Source organism: Fragaria vesca, linkage group LG1, assembly GCF_000184155.1.
Source record: "Fragaria vesca subsp. vesca linkage group LG1, FraVesHawaii_1.0, whole genome shotgun sequence".
NCBI lineage: Eukaryota > Viridiplantae > Streptophyta > Magnoliopsida > Rosales > Rosaceae > Fragaria > Fragaria vesca.
Genome location: NC_020491.1, coordinates 2,699,230 through 2,717,670, shown reverse-complemented (window position 1 = coordinate 2,717,670; position 18,441 = coordinate 2,699,230). Strand labels below are relative to the sequence as shown.

General features: G+C 39.0%; 2 protein-coding genes and 1 pseudogene across 4 annotated transcripts; 1 reads left to right on the top strand and 2 right to left on the bottom strand.

The window, feature by feature from the left end:
* Positions 1 to 594: 594 nt before the first annotated feature.
* LOC101313930 lies at positions 595 to 7,771 on the bottom strand (annotated as a pseudogene). The gene is made up of 9 exons (XR_183818.1): positions 7,640 to 7,771; positions 7,307 to 7,537; positions 7,085 to 7,216; positions 6,557 to 6,960; positions 6,370 to 6,466; positions 5,198 to 6,042; positions 5,022 to 5,101; positions 4,673 to 4,934; positions 595 to 1,475 (listed from the first exon to the last, which is right to left on the bottom strand). The product of XR_183818.1 is annotated as a transcription elongation factor SPT6-like (transcript).
* A 1,853-nt stretch (positions 7,772 to 9,624) lies between these two features.
* LOC101307239 (calmodulin-binding receptor-like cytoplasmic kinase 3-like) lies at positions 9,625 to 13,389 on the top strand. The gene is made up of 8 exons (XM_004287223.1): positions 9,625 to 9,699; positions 9,790 to 10,645; positions 10,766 to 10,996; positions 11,274 to 11,536; positions 11,833 to 11,998; positions 12,089 to 12,178; positions 12,262 to 12,560; positions 12,698 to 13,389. The coding sequence occupies exons 2-8, from the start codon at positions 10,333 to 10,335 to the stop codon at positions 12,905 to 12,907; spliced, it is 1,572 nt and encodes a 523-aa protein (XP_004287271.1). The 5' UTR covers positions 9,625 to 9,699; positions 9,790 to 10,332; the 3' UTR covers positions 12,908 to 13,389.
* LOC101306747 (putative chloride channel-like protein CLC-g-like) lies at positions 12,931 to 16,942 on the bottom strand. Of its 2 annotated transcripts, XM_004287222.1 has the most exons (7): positions 16,470 to 16,942; positions 16,199 to 16,376; positions 15,781 to 16,043; positions 15,451 to 15,566; positions 15,297 to 15,366; positions 14,069 to 15,197; positions 12,931 to 13,694 (listed from the first exon to the last, which is right to left on the bottom strand). In XM_004287222.1, the coding sequence occupies exons 1-7, from the start codon at positions 16,835 to 16,837 to the stop codon at positions 13,560 to 13,562; spliced, it is 2,259 nt and encodes a 752-aa protein (XP_004287270.1). In that variant the 5' UTR covers positions 16,838 to 16,942; the 3' UTR covers positions 12,931 to 13,559. The 2 variants fall into 2 exon arrangements, with proteins under 2 accessions (XP_004287270.1, XP_004287269.1); XM_004287221.1 differs by having other exon boundaries at positions 15,297 to 15,566.
* Between the last annotated feature and the right edge of the window lie 1,499 nt (positions 16,943 to 18,441).

The window sequence follows — 18,441 nt, the reverse complement described above, 5'->3', positions numbered from 1 at the left end:
GTTGTACGATTCCAGAGAGATCTCTGTTTGTTTTGAAAAAATGGTACACGTCTACTTCAAATTCCACATTGGTGCCAACAAGGTAGGCCTTGCAGAACATGACTCATTTGGGTGGCTTTATTTGCTTACACACAATGCATGTTACTTGCATGCATTTTAGGTTTCAGGTAAACATATAATCAAGAAGAAAAACAACAATTTTAGGATATATGAGCGTGTGTCAAGAACTCTAAATCGTATCACTTGAGTTTAGCTTTATTTTTAGTCGAGACAATCTCATACGAGGGTAAATTTGTTTTTTTTTTTTTTTTTTTTTAGAAAAAGGTTAAATCTGATTGTTGAAGTTACCCATGTTTGATCTCATCGGTGATTTGATGTTGACGTAGAAGGAGACCTTCCACTTGTAGCTTTAGGCTCTTTTGCGTGACAATGCTAGATAGGAAAGTAGTTTAGTACGGTTGTGTCTAATCTTTGGATAGCAGTTTGGCCCTTTCCTAGCTTGTTCAACTCAAACCCATCCACACATGAAAGCAAATTGGATAAGGAATCACAGGCCCATATGATACCCTAGCAGGCTAGCACCCTGCTATGCTTGCTCAAAGGATTTTCAGATCAATTTCCATCTCCAATTGTAACAACAGGGAAGGAAAATGAAAATGTTTACAAAACTAAGCCTTCTAATTTCCAGTACTATAATAGCAACAGGAACAACATCATAAGCATTTCTGATCAGTAACAACGATGTCACATATACACTTTACTGTTGAATCTGTTGAAGGAAGGCATCGTAACTAAGTACTATCTCAAAGGGAAAGTACATCTTCTTAACAGTTTTGATCTTGCAAGTGATCACATCACCAGTCTTCAGCTTTTTATTCAAGCCTCTACTACGCCTTCCATCATCTGAATAGTCTTCTCTTCGAAGCGTACCCACCAATCCAACTTCAGTAACACAATTTGCACCAACAAAAGACACCGAGTACACCCTTGCCTGCACAGTTCGTCCTTCACAAATGGCATCATCATTTAAACCAGTAGCCAGATGAAAGACCTCATCAACACCTAGTTCTTCCCACTCTTTCCTCGGATCCTGAAAACCCTGTATTAATTCTTTCCTTATATCACACAAAGTTTGCATCTTATCCTCAAGTTGCTTGCTTCTAGCATATGCTTCAATGTCAAGCCTTTGAAGGTAACCAGGTTGGTCCCTAATGCACTGTAAAGCATCCTTGTCATTATAAACCTCCTTCACCAATTCCTGAGCAAGAATATAGGATTCTGGATGTATTCTTGTATCATCCAACAGATCAGGAAATTGGTTGCTGCTGCTGCTACTAGGCCGAACACGCAAGAAACCGACTGCATTATCAAACACCTTTTCACCAAGATGGTGCAATGTAACAAACTCCCTCCGTTCAGATAGTGCGCATCCAGATGTTACCAACGACTGCTGCAAATGTGCTGCCTTTCTAGGCAGAGGCGGAGCCAAGATTTAAAACTAATAGGGGCCGGCCAACGAACAAAAGATAAATTATAAGCCAATGAAGTAACATAGTATCTAATGAAACAAAACATTAAACCGAATATACATATCAAAAGGACCGAATATACATATCAAAAGGCGACTCATCGAGTTTGCATAGTGCGAAAGTCATCAATAATTGAGTCTATACCAATCTTTTCAACGATTTGTAGTTGAGAAGCCATTGAGTCTATGCTCGCTCTGTAGTTGCTGTTGAGACAGGAAGAGTGAGCACCAAAGAAACTACCCTACATACCAGATGGTATGCAATTGATCTTCTAGTATTCACAAGCCATTGAGCCATCGCAGAAATAGTTAACAAAGCCTTGAATTCCGGAAGTCGAATCACATCATTGTAAAAATGTTGAAGTTGTATTTTCAGACGCGCCTTCTCATGATCTTCAAAGTCTTTTGGATAGAATTTGTCTATTAATTCATAAACATCATCAATTCTAAAAGACTTACAAATTTCACGGGTATCTAAAGCTGAACAGAGGACAATCAACTTCACCACATTCTCATTGAATCGGCTATTCAGTTCTTGCAATTGAGAGTTAATTGCAGAATTAAAAATGTCAACCTGTAACATAAAAAGTTCCAATTAATAATTAAAAGACTTATAGAGATCAATAAACAAATTTATATATTTAACTAAACAAATTTATAATTACCTGATAATGATGCTTAATAGTAAAGTTATCTTGCTGACCACGGGCTTTACCTTCTCTATCAACATAACGTGCATTCATGTTAGGTAGTGGTATGTTGCGTGCCTCACAAAAAGAACTCACCTCAATAAGTATATGATCACATCCATCATCTCTCAATCTTTGTAAAAGTGCTTTAGTTGAGGCAACAAGAGTCATGGCATGCAAAATATCCTGGGATTTTTTTTGTAAAGCCCGACATAGATCATCTGTGATCCCCATGATTTCTCGCATGAGATGTAGAATGAAAACAAACTGAAATGAAGTCATTCCCTCATAAGCCGCATCTGCATCTCCTCTCTGCACATAAGTGTTTCTATCAGCAATAATGTTCAGCAATACTTGGCACGTTAGACTGAAGTTGTCTATCAAGCTTGAAACTGATCTGAAGTGTGAACCCCAGCGGGTGTCTCCAGCTCGTTGTAAACTACCAACTTGGTTAAGTCCTCTTCCGGTCTCCAGCTTATCAATAGAAATCAAATATTGAATTTCCTTCACTTGAGCTTCTCTAAATTCATCTTGACGCTTACATGAAGCACCAACAATATTAACAACAGCTGCTAGCTTATTGAAAAATTTATGAACATGAACAACTTCTCTTGATGATGCAACTAAAGTTAACTGTAACCGATGGGTTAAGCAATGAACATAGTAAGCATATGGACAATCTTGCAATACCAAAGCTTGCAAACCATTCCACTAACCTCTCATATTACTTGCACGTCATATCCTTGTCCTCTAATATTCTGAATGTCAAGGCCATGATGTGTCAATGTAAAATATATACCCTTCTGTAAGGTTAATGCAGCTGTGTTGGACACATGAACAAGACCAAAAAACCGCTCTTGAATGAGACCATGTTTGTCAACAAACCGCAACACTATAGCCATTTGCTCCCTCTTTGACTCATCACGAGATTCATCAACAAGTATACAAAATTTTCCAGCACCAATTTCTTAGCGAATTGCATCCCTTGTTCTTCTTGAGAAACACTGTAAAATTTGCTTTTGAACTTCTGGAGATGTGTACAAGGCATTTTTAGGAGCACTGACTAATAATTCAGCAACTTTTTCATTGTATAATTCCAGCAATTTTAACAAGGCCTTATAATTCCCAGGATTTAGGGAGGTTGAACTTTCATCATGACCTCTAAATGCCAATCCTTGAAATGCCAACCATTTAGCTGCTTCAATTGAGGTTTTAACTCGTAACCTATTCTCTGCAATTTGTTGAGCTGTGTAAGTTTCTATCACCCTATCTATGTGCTAAGATTGATTCATCAAATCCAACCAAGATAGCTCTGCAACTTTATGTTTGGAGTTAGGATACTTTCCCTCATGATTAAGAAAAGCATAGACTTTACCATCTCTAACTTTCTTCCAGTTACGAAATCCATCAACAGTGAATGTTTTGTGCCCTTGATGCCCAGATGGCTTATGAAAAAGAAAACATGGTAGACAAAAGGCTGCATCTTTCTCCTCAGAATATTCTAACCAAGAAGGAAATAGAGCGTACCATGTTGGTTGAAAGCTACGACGATAATTTTGTGGTCCTGATTGAGGATACTTGGTAAGCAAAGGCTGATTTGGTCCGAGCTTGATGTACAATCGGCGAACTGCATCTTGCTTATTAACCAGGTACTACCATATTTGTCGACGCCGCCTTGAATCACGCTCCAAAGATGCGAAGCTAATTTCATCATCATTGGAATCAACTCGCGCTGACTTGGGATGAGGAATATCGGGAACTTCTGGCTCAATCGGCAACGGTAAAGACGCTGATGTATTGGCTTCGGGTTCGGATTGCTCGGTACTTTTTCTTTTGAAAAACCCATGGATTGAGGACTGCTTCCTCATGTTCTTCTCTGCTAGATGACGAGATCTATGGAAAAAGGATATTGTTTGTTCAGTTAGAGAGCTCAATAGAAAATGCCCAGAAGAAATAAAGCCCTAGGTTTAGAGACTGATCGGAGTAAGGAAGAGAGAAGTAATCGGAAGAAAGAAAGAGAGAAGCGGGCGGTTACCTGAAGGGGAGCGATCAAGGTTTTTAGAGGCGAGAGAGGAAGGTCGTCTTCATGTTTACATATTGTTTGTTCGGTTGTTCCTCTCGGAGAGCCTATTCGGCGCACCCGTCATCTTCACCGTTAATTTTTTTTTTTTTTTGGCGGGTCAAAATGGACGGTGGATACACCCGGGTGCGCGGCGCACCCGGGTGCGCTGTATAATTTTCAGTTCCTCTCGTCCTCTCATGTATAAATAAAGTTAGTGGGCACCCAGAAAAAATCATTACATAATGCTGAGACCTGGGGGTGCCATCACATGAGATAGACTGAGATGAAGATCATCTGTATCAGAATAAAAAGGGAATGTACGTATATAATTCCAAGTTGAGGGGTGCCAGGGCCATCCAAGGCCTGTGAATGCCTCCGCTCCTGTTTCTAGGTCCAAGTCCGGAAATGAATTGCAAAGGTGCAAACAACCATTGATGGTTTATAGCCAAATTTATGTCTAAGCCTACTTGGTTTGTAACATCTACCATGACTTGTTCAATCATCTTGTACTTCTCGTCCGGGGTGAGAACATCTTCAAAAGGGGAATTGAGCAATTTCCAAGATAGAATATCTCTTTCAGGCCCACAGAGTGTGGCAACCATTGCTAGTGGATTTTGAAGATAACGCCCGAGAGCCACTGCCCGCTTGACAGTACCTGATGATAACATATAAGAAAGAAGATACAATCATCTCCATGACATTATTACGTAAGAATCCACAAGAGAAAACGATTAATACGTACCTGATTGCCCAGGTAGCTGATTGGAAGAAGTCTGAGAATTTTCATACAGGCGACCCAAAGATTCATCCCCAAAAACAATCCTGAAGGGACGAATAGCTCCAGTTCCAGTACTCAGTTTTGCTTTTACCTGATAATAACAAGAGTCAAATAAAGGTAGAAGCAGTAAACATGTTAACTGAAGTAACGTATCCTCAAAACCACAAACTAAGAGCCAAATAACATGCATGATTACTGTAGTAACACTTACCGAAAGCATATACTGTCTTATGAGAACACAAGACATATTAACAGCTCCAATAACCACAACACTTGGTTGGTGATCAGCCACAAACTTCCAAACCCGTTTTCTTTCATCATAAGTACCCAGCCTATCAACAGTATAGTTGCCATCTCCAGTGTAGTAAGACTCCCAGGAAAAAGGACTTATACAAAGCACATCTAGCAGTTCCCCATATGAATCTAACATCACTAAAGTAGTTTCAGCTTCACCCCAACAGCAAGCCATGACCGTCGGGGCAGCAGAAGCTTCATCTGACTTAATCTGATCTTTCTTATGTTGATATGCTGGAGTCATAGAAACTTTATTCCAAAGAACGTTTCCATATTCCATCAGTAACCAGCTTTTTGCTCTACTGGTCAACATGGATCTTGCTTCTTTCTCCATTAGAGGTAGAAGGAAATCATATATAGCGTCCTGCAATATCAATTTCCGCTGCTCGTTCCATAGTTGTGCAGATTTACTTACACTGGCTCTAAGATAAAACTTCTCAAAGTCGCTTAACAACTTATTTGGTCCGTCTTCCGGCAGCTCAAAAGTAACACCAATAAGATCATCCTTTTCAGCCTTCTGAAGAAGCAACCATTGTGCATCGTCAAGCCTGTGCAGTGGCTTTCTTTGAAAAATAGAATCTATTGCATTTCCATCAGGTGTTTTTGGATGTGTTGACAACTCAAGACTATCCAAGTACTTGCTTCGGACATAATTTCTCATAAGCGGCTCACAACTTATCTCAAGAGCAGCCTGCAGGAATAAACCATTGGAAAGTATTGATCAAACTACTTCTACACAAGATGTATCTATACCAACTGCTAGGATGTCAAAAAACAACCTCAGAAAACCTGTGACGAAACCTCAAATCAAATAAGAAAGGGTTTGAAAAGGCCTAAAACATAAAAAGAGAAGCCAATATCGCAAAACCAGCTTGAGCATATGACAAAGCAGCTCGAGCAGACAATGTTGCTGTCAGCTCAAGCCATTTATGGTATTCAAACTTTGTTTCACATTATAAGATATCTTTTTAAGATGATGATGCTAGAACAAGCATTACTAAAAACATAAAAAGCATACCATATGCCTAGCTCCTTTGAGGACGGCTTGAGGTGTCTCAAACTCTGCACATGTAAAGTCGGATGCCATCTCTTCAGGTGTCTCCTCAGGATCCATTCTCTAGTTTAATTAAATTACATAGAGTGAACCTAATGTCAGTCTCTGGTTAGCCAAACATATCTGAAAGTGGATGCAAGGAAAAGAAAACTCAATTACCATTGTACTGTCTAGTGACACCTCGAATCCAAACACCTCTGAGCTGTAACCAAATTTACTTGCAAATTTCCATAGGCCAGCCTTTCTGCATTTACTATAAAGCGATTCTTCTGTCTTGAGCCTCTTACATTGTCCCACACCCAAATGTATCTGAACCCCCACAGGGAAATGCAATTCAAACTTGGTGTGAACATCATCAACCTCTGTCTCTGATTCTGCACTCTTTAATGACTTTACAATTGATTCAAAATGCTGATGAATTAAAGTCAGTCTGATCTCGTCATGTATACACCGAGATTCTTCCTCAAATTGCTCATCATACAACAATCGCGAAGCACGTTTCCGTTTCTGAAGCAAAAGCCAGTCTCTGTGCAAATCTCGAATTGCCCATAGTACCTACATACACATAGCAAAGTTGAGCAGGCAACATTCAACATATATATATCTTTGCGTGTTCGTTTCTCAATCACATGACATGTTTTGGACATTTACAGTAAGTGTCATTTCGCATTACAAGCACCTTGTGCCACTTAAGCTGCAAATGTGCTTTCTCAATTTCATCCTGCTTATGTTCACCATCCTATCCAATGTGTTCTGGATCCTGCAATAGACTTGCACACTCCTCTTTCCGATACAAAGCAATAAACGGAATCTGCAAGCAACAAACACAATAAATCAATCGAGTTAACTAATACACCCGAATCCCCTGCTTAAAGTATATAAAACAACTCTTCTAACTTACATCCAACTTCTGCCCATGGTGAATCTCCAAAAATCTTCTGATGTCATCCTTGCTTATCGAATAAATCCACAAGCTACTCACTGGATCAAACTCCACTCCACTCATCTTGCTTTCGCAAAAAGCAAAGAACGAAAAGAAGGCCTTGTTCTTGCCCAACAATGCACCACTGGCCAGTTGATTACATATCCACCTACTCTCATCATCTAATCTAACACTAATTCCATCATACATCTACAAATTTAGCAAAAACAACAAAATAAATAAATAAACAAATAAATAAACATATCAAAATTGAAGTGTATTGAACTAAATTACTATCCAGATTGAACAGACCTGATTCCTTTCCGGAACATCAAGCTCCCAAATCCGGTCATCGGAGATCGCAACCGGTTCAAATCCCTCGCCGCCGCAGTTCCGGTCCACCGCGTTGCCGTCGGAAGGTGATTCACTCTCCGTCTCGTTCATCTCGGCCTGATCTGAACCGATGATTCCACAGAAAACATCACAACGCTGCATGAGCTAGGGTTAGGGTTCTTGAGAGAGGGAAGAAGACAGAGACGGCGTTAGGGTTTTGGTTACCTTCTGCTGGCGCTGTAGTGACTGAGGCCTTGTGGAAGCTGACGGATTTTAGGAGAGAAGTGATCGGAGGATGAAATCGCCGTTCGATTTTTTGGTACCGGTTTTAGCATTGGAGTGGTTTCTCTGGATTTCTTCAGGCTTTTATATTCTCGGGTTTGAAATCTCTTAGTGGACTCCCGCTTAGAAATGGGGCCCGATACGGATAACTAGTCGGGTTCATTGATCCAGTGGGCCTCCGCCACTGCTTTTTTGGAAGAACTGTGATTTCAAGCCCAAATAGGCGTTAGTTTGCATTTCTTCTGCATATATTTTTTAATTTTCAAAGGTCTTAAACTATCTTTGAAGATGTGAATGTTAAATTTCATTCAAATACTATGCAATTATGAGATATAAATATGGGAGAGTCCAAAAGGACAATCCAAAACATGGTGTGATAGTCAGAAAACGAAAACGCAATTGTTAGTTGTTAGCTAAGATGTTTGTAATCTTACAAACCTAGATCCTCTCCTAATGAGAGACTTCCTAATATTGCATGATCAACGAATCTGAGCCGCCCAATATGAATGGATGCTCAGGATTGCTCTTACATCATCTCTCTCTATTCTCAACTTACAACAGTCTACATCTCTCCAGTAAACAAAGGAGAGTTAAGAATTTAAGATGTTAAGCATTTAATTAAGTAGCACAAAAACAACAACAAAACATACAAATTAAGCAAAAATGGTGGGATACAAATTTGCCGACCATCTTTATTTGTCCATCAAAGTGCTCACCCTCTTAGTCTATTGACGCATGTCTCTTCAAATTGTTTAACTTTATTCTTGATTATAAAATGAACATGTGTCAATAGATTAAAAGGGTGGGCACTTTGGTGGGTAAATAAAGGTGGTCGGTAAATTTGTATCTAAAATGATAGGTGCCTAGTTGCCCTTTTAAATAATTGAATGATTACTCAAATCGATAAAGTGACATCTAATCATGGAGCAATACAACACAAAACAAAAATAAGATGAGTCACATGTGTGCTGTTATACAATAAGAGAATTCTTATTTCTTATGCTCTTTGTATTGTGCCTTAGGAATTTTAACACCACATGAAATCTTTTCACACTGCTAAAGAAAAGCATCACCTTCAAACAAGTTTAAACCATCCGGGATCATAATTCTATTGTTCGAGTTAATGCAATTAGTATATGGAAGAAATAACATATTTCTATGATTCGAGTTAATGCAAGTAGTATACAAAGAAATAACAAGTTACGAACTTTGAAAAATAATTTTCATTAAAAGTGGGATATAACATAACATTTGTTTGATGTCACCTGAGAGAGATGGACCCTCTTCTACAGCAAGATTCTTTGTTAAGATAATTCATGAAAGTATTCCCCTCAAAAATTAAAATCACTTGTTCCTATCACAAACACAAATAAACTAGAAAAGGTGACAATGTGACATTATCATTGATAAAAATGGAAGAAAAAGAAAAGAATAATGACTGAAACACCCCTGGGTTGGTGAACTCGCCGCAGGATCTCTGGAGTTTCCCAACGGTCAACATTGAGCACTTGTCCAAATTTGAGGTAAAATTTATTTCTAGAATTTTTGGACTGTTCAATAAATGATTTTATTCAATAAAATGATTTTATTAATGCCAAACTCACATAGACGGCCATCAGAATCCATCATCTTCCTTGTTTGGTGTTTCAACTTTCAAGAGGCCGGTCTTTGTTTCTATTTATGTGATCATCGGTTTTGGTTTCAGCTTATAGCTTTAGCTTGCGTATAGCCGCCTTCTATATATTCTCTGTGTTCAGGTTTGGTTTTCTTATTCAGATGCTCTTTCCCTTTTTTCCTCTAGTACTGATTGGACTGTTTTTGAAGCTCTTGTCTTGGTATTTGTATAGAGCTTATGTGGATGTTGGGTTTCTGAGTCTGGCAGGGTTTTGATTTTTCTGAATTGGGTTTCAAGCAGTTGAGTGAAAGATTGGAGCTTTTGGTTCTTTGTGGTTTTTGGGCAGCTGGGTTTGTATTGGTTTTGTTGTTTTGATTACTGGGAGCTTTTCTTCAATCATTTGGAGACTTCTTGAAGGCTTCATCTGGTGTATTGTGAACTGAGGTTCAAGATTGCTGATATTGAGTGGATGGTTTTGTATTAGACTTGGTTTTATGGAGCAATTTGAAGTGGTGACATTGCTAATCAAGAAGAAAGCTAGCAGTGACTTTTGATCAGCTCCTGTTTTTTTTTGATTTCGTCAGTTGTAGAGTTTTGTTGGATTTGGAAGTGATGGTCAAACACTGATGTTGCATATATAGAGGGTTTGGAATAGTTGAACTTAGAATTAGTCATATTTGGGATTTATGTATTTGGAAGTTGGAACTACATAAAGTTCCTGGAGACTGTGAAAAGGTCTGTTGTGTGGTGAGAAGAAGAATAGAAGAATATATAAATGCTTCTTTATCGTTTCGTAGAGAAAATGAAGATTGCGCATATTATTTCGTTAAAGATGGCAGTAACTATATTGAGTTTGTTGCTGTTGATACAATTGCTAGCAATCCCTGCCTCCGGATTAGTCTTACAGTCAAAGGTTTGTAAGGATCAGTTTGCCCATGCGAGTTCTAATGGTCAGGACTTGTTTTACATAAATGGGAATTCAGTAGAGAAAGCTTTGTTCTGTGATGCTCTTCAGACATACTATGCAAATGGTTGCATTTTGGAGGGCTACCTTGGAAGCAGATATTGTGGATCGGTCCTTTCACTAGGTATGCTCTAATGATCAGTGTTGGCTGTGTTTTCTTTGTTTCTATGGTGCTGTTGGAAAACCACAGTTGTAATTCAAGTAGAACTTTTTTGGAAATTTATTAAGTGTTGCTGCTTTGCAGTTGATTTCCCCTTCAAAACAGGAAGAAAACTTATGCAAAAGGAGTTGAGAGATGAATCCACTTTCCATCGTGGAGAAGACAAGAACACTTTTGAATCTTTGTCCACGACCAAAAAAGTTGGAATAGCATCAGGTGGAGCGTTATTGGTGTGTTGTGTTTTCCTTTGCCCCTGCTTTTATAAGAAAAGGAGAGAAGCTGCTCACAATGTTCTTGATGAGGACGTGAATTCAAGTAAGTCTCTTACATCTCAACCATGTAGTGAAACTTTTAACTCCAGGTTGTCATTGAATAGCCTGACCAAATGCTCCAGTGTACCATTTGAATGCATTCAATCAAATATTAGATTAACAGTTCTCTCCGACTTGTCCATACTGTTATAGCATTATGTTTACAGCTCTGCAGACTGTTGCACTTCTGTGTCCATCTTAGATTAGTTGTTTCCTGAATATGACTTTTTTGGTTATTCTTTTCATATATTGTCACACTGAAATTGATTATCCTCTTGCAGTGGATAATTCAGCTTCTAATTTTGAAGTGAATCATGCCGTTGAAAAGATACCGGCCAGTCCACATCGTGTACCACCTAGTCCTAGATATACAAACTCTCCAAAACTAAGTAGACTTGGGTCTGTACATCTCAATTTGAGTCAGATTGCCAGGGTAACCCGCAACTTCTCAAAATCGCATCTTATAGGTGAAGGTGGTTTTGGAACTGTCTACAAAGCTCGGCTAGCTGATGGCCAGGTTGTTTCTATAAAACGCGCAAAGAAGGTATGGACATTTATAATCTGGAAACTTTGTTGTGGATATTAGTGAAAAGCTATGATTATGTATGGAAATACCATCCAAGGTGACATCCTAGCTAGTAAAACACTGAGATCACCACTTGGGAATTTGCAGTTGTTCATGATTCACACTTTTTGTTAATAGTAGTATGGAATTCGAGGCTTGCATTGTAGTCTTTTTCTCCTTATCTTTTGTTACAAAGTTACTAAATTAGATTAACTGTATGGTTTTCTTTTTCCCTTTTTATTCCCGTCTAAATGAACATGGAAACTTTATCATAGGAACTCTTTGAGAATTTGCAAACCGAATTCAGTAGCGAAGTCGAACTTCTGGCCAAAATTGATCATCGGAATCTTGTAAAGCTACTAGGTTATGTGGATGAAGGAAATGAACGATTGATCATCACAGAGTTTGTGCCGAATGGTAATCTTAGAGAACATCTGGATGGTAAGCCACTGGTACATAAAAATAAGTAACTTCAACATTGGAAGTAATGGTATCATGGTATCATAAATAATAGTGTTGCTACACTGACAGGTCTACTTGGGAAAACCCTGGAGTTCAATCAGCGACTTGAAATTGCCATTGATGTTGCTCATGCCCTTACTTATCTTCATCTATATGCAGGTAATAACATCATTCATTGTATATTACTGATGTGCACTTGCCAACTAATTTGTTCCCTAAGCTGTTATTCATCTCAAAAACAGAAAAGCCAATCATCCATCGAGACGTGAAATCATCCAACATTCTTCTGACAGAAAGTATGAGAGCCAAAGTTGCTGATTTTGGATTTGCCAGGCTTGGTCCGATGGATACTGATCGAACACACATTTCAACTAAAGTGAAAGGAACTGTTGGCTACCTAGACCCGGAGTATATGAAAACATATCAACTCACTGCCAAAAGTGATGTCTACTCATTTGGGATATTACTTATAGAAATCGTGACAGGTCGCCGTCCAGTGGAGTTGAAGAGACCAGTTGAAGAGCGTGTCACTCTCAGATGGGTAAGGATCCTGTATTCCCTTCCCTTCCCTTGATTAGTAATTGATTTCGCAGCACAGCTTTAGAAGTAGAATATAAAACAACAAACCGCAGCTCAACTCTGATACTAATATGCATATCTTATTTTAACAATGTGCAGGCATTTAAAAAGTTAAATGAAGGACGTATGATGGAATTGATTGATCCTGCAATAGAGGAAGCTGTAGATGCAGACGTGCTGATGAAAATCTTTGATCTGGCAATCCAGTGTGCAGCTCCAGTTCGAGCTGATCGGCCAGACATGAAAGCAGTGGGAGAGCAGCTGTGGACAATAAGGGCAGACTACGTTAAAAGTCTCAAGAGAGGGTAGTAATGTCGCAAGAGGCATCCCCCTCCCTCCCTCTGATTCAATCAGAGCTGTGAATTCAACTGCCCTGTAAAATGTATATTTGGTTCGTGGACACAGTTTGGTTTGCATTTTGCCTTTTTCTCAGCATCATTCTTAACTTCGGAACGTTAGATACTTGAATGTTGAGTATATTGGCATCTGATAAGATTGTGATTGAGAGATGGAAAGATTGATTCGCTCATTTCTGTTTCTTGGACTCTTTGAATAACCATCAGATAATAGTAAAACCATCATATTCCCAGAACCAAGGTGTGCATTGTAAGGTAAATTGGATCAGTTCAAATTTTGTAACAAAGATCTGGAATTTCTAGAACAGGAGATTCCAATACAGTGAATGTATAGATCATCTGAGCTGTAAAGTGTTCCGCAATGTACAAATTCCACTAGAGAAACTTCGTTCTGTTATTCCCCTAGTTAACAATAATGTTGTTTGCTAGCATTATAAACTACTGGTCTTTAGCAGCTCTTGACCTCTGGACTCTGATGAAGGAATTGATAATTAATGGTACAAACTTGTCATGATTTCGTAACCTAGACAAGGGAACTGCAGCTCGAATAAGGCTATCTACAATACCTTTCCGTCAAGGGAAACTAAGTTCTAGGCTGAGATTTCCTAAAAGAGTTTACTCGAAGGGGGCAGCCGAAATCTTAATCTTTTCGACTTGCTACTTACCAGCATAGGGTGAATGCCAAATATATGTTCTGGCATGAAGTCGTGCCTTGTCAATATGCCTACTATAGGAGACATCTGCAAATGAGCAGGATAAGTGGATAACAAACAATTAGTATGAGGTAGGAGAAAGAGTAAATAGTAAGAGCAAGGATTATATATAAGAATGTTAGATACTGAGCACATATGGCGCCAAGTGGCATTTGAATAATATAATTGGAGGCACTGGTTGCCAAGTATTTATCCTAGTTAGCCAAAGCTGCATCTGGATAACATGATCAATTACTCTAGTAAAACCAGTGGTAGAGGGATTGATAAATTGATATATAACTAGGGTAGACAGTGGCAGTTCATGTACGGAACATGGATGTCATGTGAACTACAAAAACTTAAAAAGGATGCACAATGAAAAAGTTGATACTATGAGACACACAGAGGATGAAATCACTTACGGAGGACATCTTTGGTATCACTAGCAGGTGCCTTAAACCAACTTGTCGGAAAAGTATGAGAGCCTTTGCTAGTGACATCGTCTCCACAACAGTATAAGGTGACGCGTTAGTAAATGGATGCAAGTCTATGTACATTTCCATCTCCTCCTCCGTCAATTCTATATCTTCTATCTTGTCACCATTTCCTAAACCCCTCTTTGCAAAATCCTCCGAGGAGAACTGTTCAAATGCATCTGTAGTCGTCCGCACTGGGGTAGACACAAAAGCTTTCTTCTTCAACAATTCGATAAGATGGGCACGGAGGACCAAACCGAACAAAATAGGAGGTTCAGGTGGAGGAGACTCATCAATTACAGGGAAACCATTATGCCCTGTGGTTCTAAGAACATGTACTATATTACCAACTTTCTCAATGCCATTGAAGAGTTGAAGTGGCCCCGTCACTACGTCACTTACTGTCAGCTGCCTCATATATGGTTCAGCATGACCCTTTAAATATGGAAGACCCTTGGCTTTCATAATGAGATCATATATGTTGCTATTGAAAACATCTGCCGTGGTCTTGGAAACAAGAAGAACTAGCATTATCAATGGTAGCAATAACAAATTATTGGTCAGCTCCAGAATAATTACACACAAAGACACGGTCATCCTCATGGTTCCACCAAGTAAAGAAGCAGCCCCCAGCACAGCATACAGGCCATGATTGAGATTTGTGTATGAACCTACCAACATTCCAACAAAGCGCCCATATGATGCACCAGTCACAATAACAGGTACAAACAAACCAGCAGGAACAACAACCCCATAGCTAAAGATACTTAAGAAAAAGCAGGTGATCAGAAATATCAAAACTGATGAGTACTGAAACTCGGAATCAGTGTTCTTGCTGAAAAGATTTCTGATAGCATCATCATTTGTGTTGAATATGAGGCTGGCAAGGTCATTATAGTGACCTGGAGGACATTGGAACTTCTTGTAGTTACCGGACCTTCCAATTGTAGGGCAGGCTTCTGATGCATCGGCTGGGCAAGGTCGGCAAGATGCAAGCCATGGCAATCCAAAGAGAAGACAAGATGTGAAAACTGAAACTGAGCAAGCAAGAAGAACTTTATACATGATGCCCTTCCTGGAAAAAAAATAAAATAATATCAAGAACAAATCAAGAGGAGTGCAAAGCAGCTATGGTGTTCGACAACATTTTGAAATACTGAAATATGAAGCTTACTCATGGATGAGATTGTAAATTCGGAGAACTTTTGTTAATAGATAATTGTAGAAGCTCCCCAATATACCACCTACAAATGCAAGGGCAAGCACAGGAGGCACATCTTTTAGGTGATAAGACATATTTGATGAGTATACGTCAAACATTATCAGACCTCCTGTACCAAATAGCCCGCATTTTCCACTTAAGCAGAAATCAATCCCAGCTCGAAGCACAATTGCAATTACAGCTGTTGTGAAAAAAGCTCTCCACAAAAGGGCACCTCGCCACCTACAGAAAAAATCATTGGTTATATTCAATTATTTTAAGTATTCTTCACAAAAAGCTAATCACTGCAGTTCAATTTTTCTCGTCTAATCAGATACACTACATATAGTTCAGTCTAAAATGTAGTCTCAACAACATGTAAGGCCTAGCATGCAAGAAGTATGCAAACTTAAGGATTAAAGACATTAATTTTAATCAAACATGAACAAACAGATACCAAGATGCCATCTCTTCAAGAGCAAACAGCAGACCGCCAACAGGCGAACGGAAAGAGGCAGCAATCCCAGCAGCTGATCCACAAGTAACAAGATCCCTACGGTCTCGATCATTCTTAAAGTATCGTAGCCACTTCCATGTTAAACCATACTTCTTTGATCCACCCTGACCCAACAACGCCGCAACACAGGCACCAGTATGCACCATCGGCCCTGCCTTCCCAATATGAAGTGAAGACGACACAGCAGTAATACTCCCAATTATCTGATCATCCACCAAAACCAAAAACTATCAATACGAAACTTCTGAAATTCATGAACAATAGTTACTAAACAACTACTCAGCAATGTATCAAATTTATCTGATCATGAAATATTCCGAGCTATATTAAGCAAATGCAACACAGTTTGCAATGTCACCTTCACAATCAAAGTCCGAATTGAGAATATCCCCGGAGCGTCAACTCCGTTGAGGTAAGCCTTCACCTCCGGTATGCCGGAGCCGGCGGCCGCCGGCGCCACTAAAGATGTGATGGTAGACGCAAACACAGTGAGCGTCAAATTATAAACGAAGAACACAACGAACGCCATCCAATACCTAATTCACAATCCCCAAATTATTATTCAAAATTCGAAAAATCCAAACCAAATAACTAAGCGAAATTGTTCGGAGCAGTAGCACTAGTATTACCTCCGCTCGAGCATCATGTTGGAGGTGATGACGAACTTGACGCCGGCGATGTTCTCGACGGCGAGGTTGTTGCAGAAGCCGATCATTCCGACGACGATTCCGACGAGGAAGCAGATGAACCACTTCATGAAGATGTACTGGAAGACGTCGACGGCGTCGTGGCTCCGCCAGTCCTGCTTGAAGAACTCGTTCTCCAAAATCTCGTAGTCGAGGCTCTCGATTGGGGAGACATTGGCGCCGACGAGGGCCACCTGAGACGTGTTGTTGAGAGCGAACCTGCTGTAGTTGTTGCGGTGGTGGTGGCGGGGAATTAACGGCGCCGTGATCGATTCCACGTCCTCGCCGTGGAGGCTTCCGTTACCGCTCATTGTTTCCGTTACGGAAGAGAGTGAGAGAATGTTCAATGCCGGAGAAGCATCGGAAATTGCGGTGAGTGTGTTTTGTAGTTTTGTGAAGCTGTGAGCTCTCTCTCTCTCTCTCTCTCTTTTTTTTTTTTGCAAGAGTGAGAGAGTTCGATAAGAAATTGGCACTCTTTTTCTAGTATTGTTGAGATGGGGATGGATCAGCAGTGAACGACTGATCAAGTGATTTATAATCGATCATCGTTATATCTGTATCTAAAGATTATGAATAAAACAACTATATTTAAAAATAATTCTTTTTATCATTGGATTTGAATCAAATAGTGATTGACCATGAATCTCTTAATCAGTAACTGATCAGGTGAACACTACTATAGGGCTACATGTGCTTCCTATTCCTATTGGATTCATTCAATATAGGATTTTGACAATTATTCTCTCTCCCTCGAATTAGCTAAAAATTTTGGATAAACAATGGTAAATTTTCGAAAGGCGTTCGATTAGTGTTATTGTTTATTTTTAAAGTTGAATAATGTATTTTCTCTATTATAGACTCTCTACCAATTATCATAAGAGAGTCGACCATACATCTCTAGCTAAAATGAGAATTGAAGCAAACGAGAGTTAGATAAACACAACCGCAACTGAATATGTCTTGCAAAGTTGCGGAGGTAACAAAATCAACAACGCGGTTTTCTTTTCCATAAATAAATTGGAACAATATTTGAGTTATGTCAACCGGATGAGTTGTTTTACAATGAATACACGGGTCTTGACATCCTATTGCACCGTAATAAGTTATCTCAAACGACATGCACATTTTAATTCAGACAATCAGACTATTGTTTATTGATCCTGACGAACGTTATACATAATATAATTTATTATAGATTGTTGTATTTGTTCAAGGGGGTTGAAATTTACACACCCATTTTTACAATACACACACCCCTGCCCCACTTTTTATAAATAAATGTCTAAAATGTCTCTATCCTATACAACTTGAAGAGATTAAAACATGAATAATTCAAACATTTCCTTATAAAAAGTGGGGCAAGGTGTGTGGATTGTAAACATAGGTGTGTAAATTTCACTCTTCTTGTACAAATAGGGTGAAGTAGCAAAACCTTATATGATTCATCACCTTGTAACTACTAACTAGTAAGTACATATCCGTCTGATACAACCTCATGGATACTCCATAGAATTACACGGATAAACGGAATTTGTGGCGTGATCATCAATAGCATTCGCTTACTCTCCTTGGGCACCAAAAATAAATTAGTATTTAACTTCAATTAACGTCGACGAGATTCGAATATAGAGGTTCCACATCAAGACTCTTACTAACTCGACTACCTGTAGTGATTGATTGCGTAATTGTTAATTCCGCGTTAGGATTAGGGAAGTATGCTCAACAACGAAAAGGGAATCATATTCACAAAAATAGTTATTTGTCATTGTACCAAAAAACAAAAAATTATTTATTAGCTAGTTGATAATGATTGACTAGGATTATGTTTTCAATTACAGTATACAACAAAAACACTACTATCTAGTATCATAGTAGTTTAGACATTAATCCAAGTCTCCTCATTGCACGGTATGAT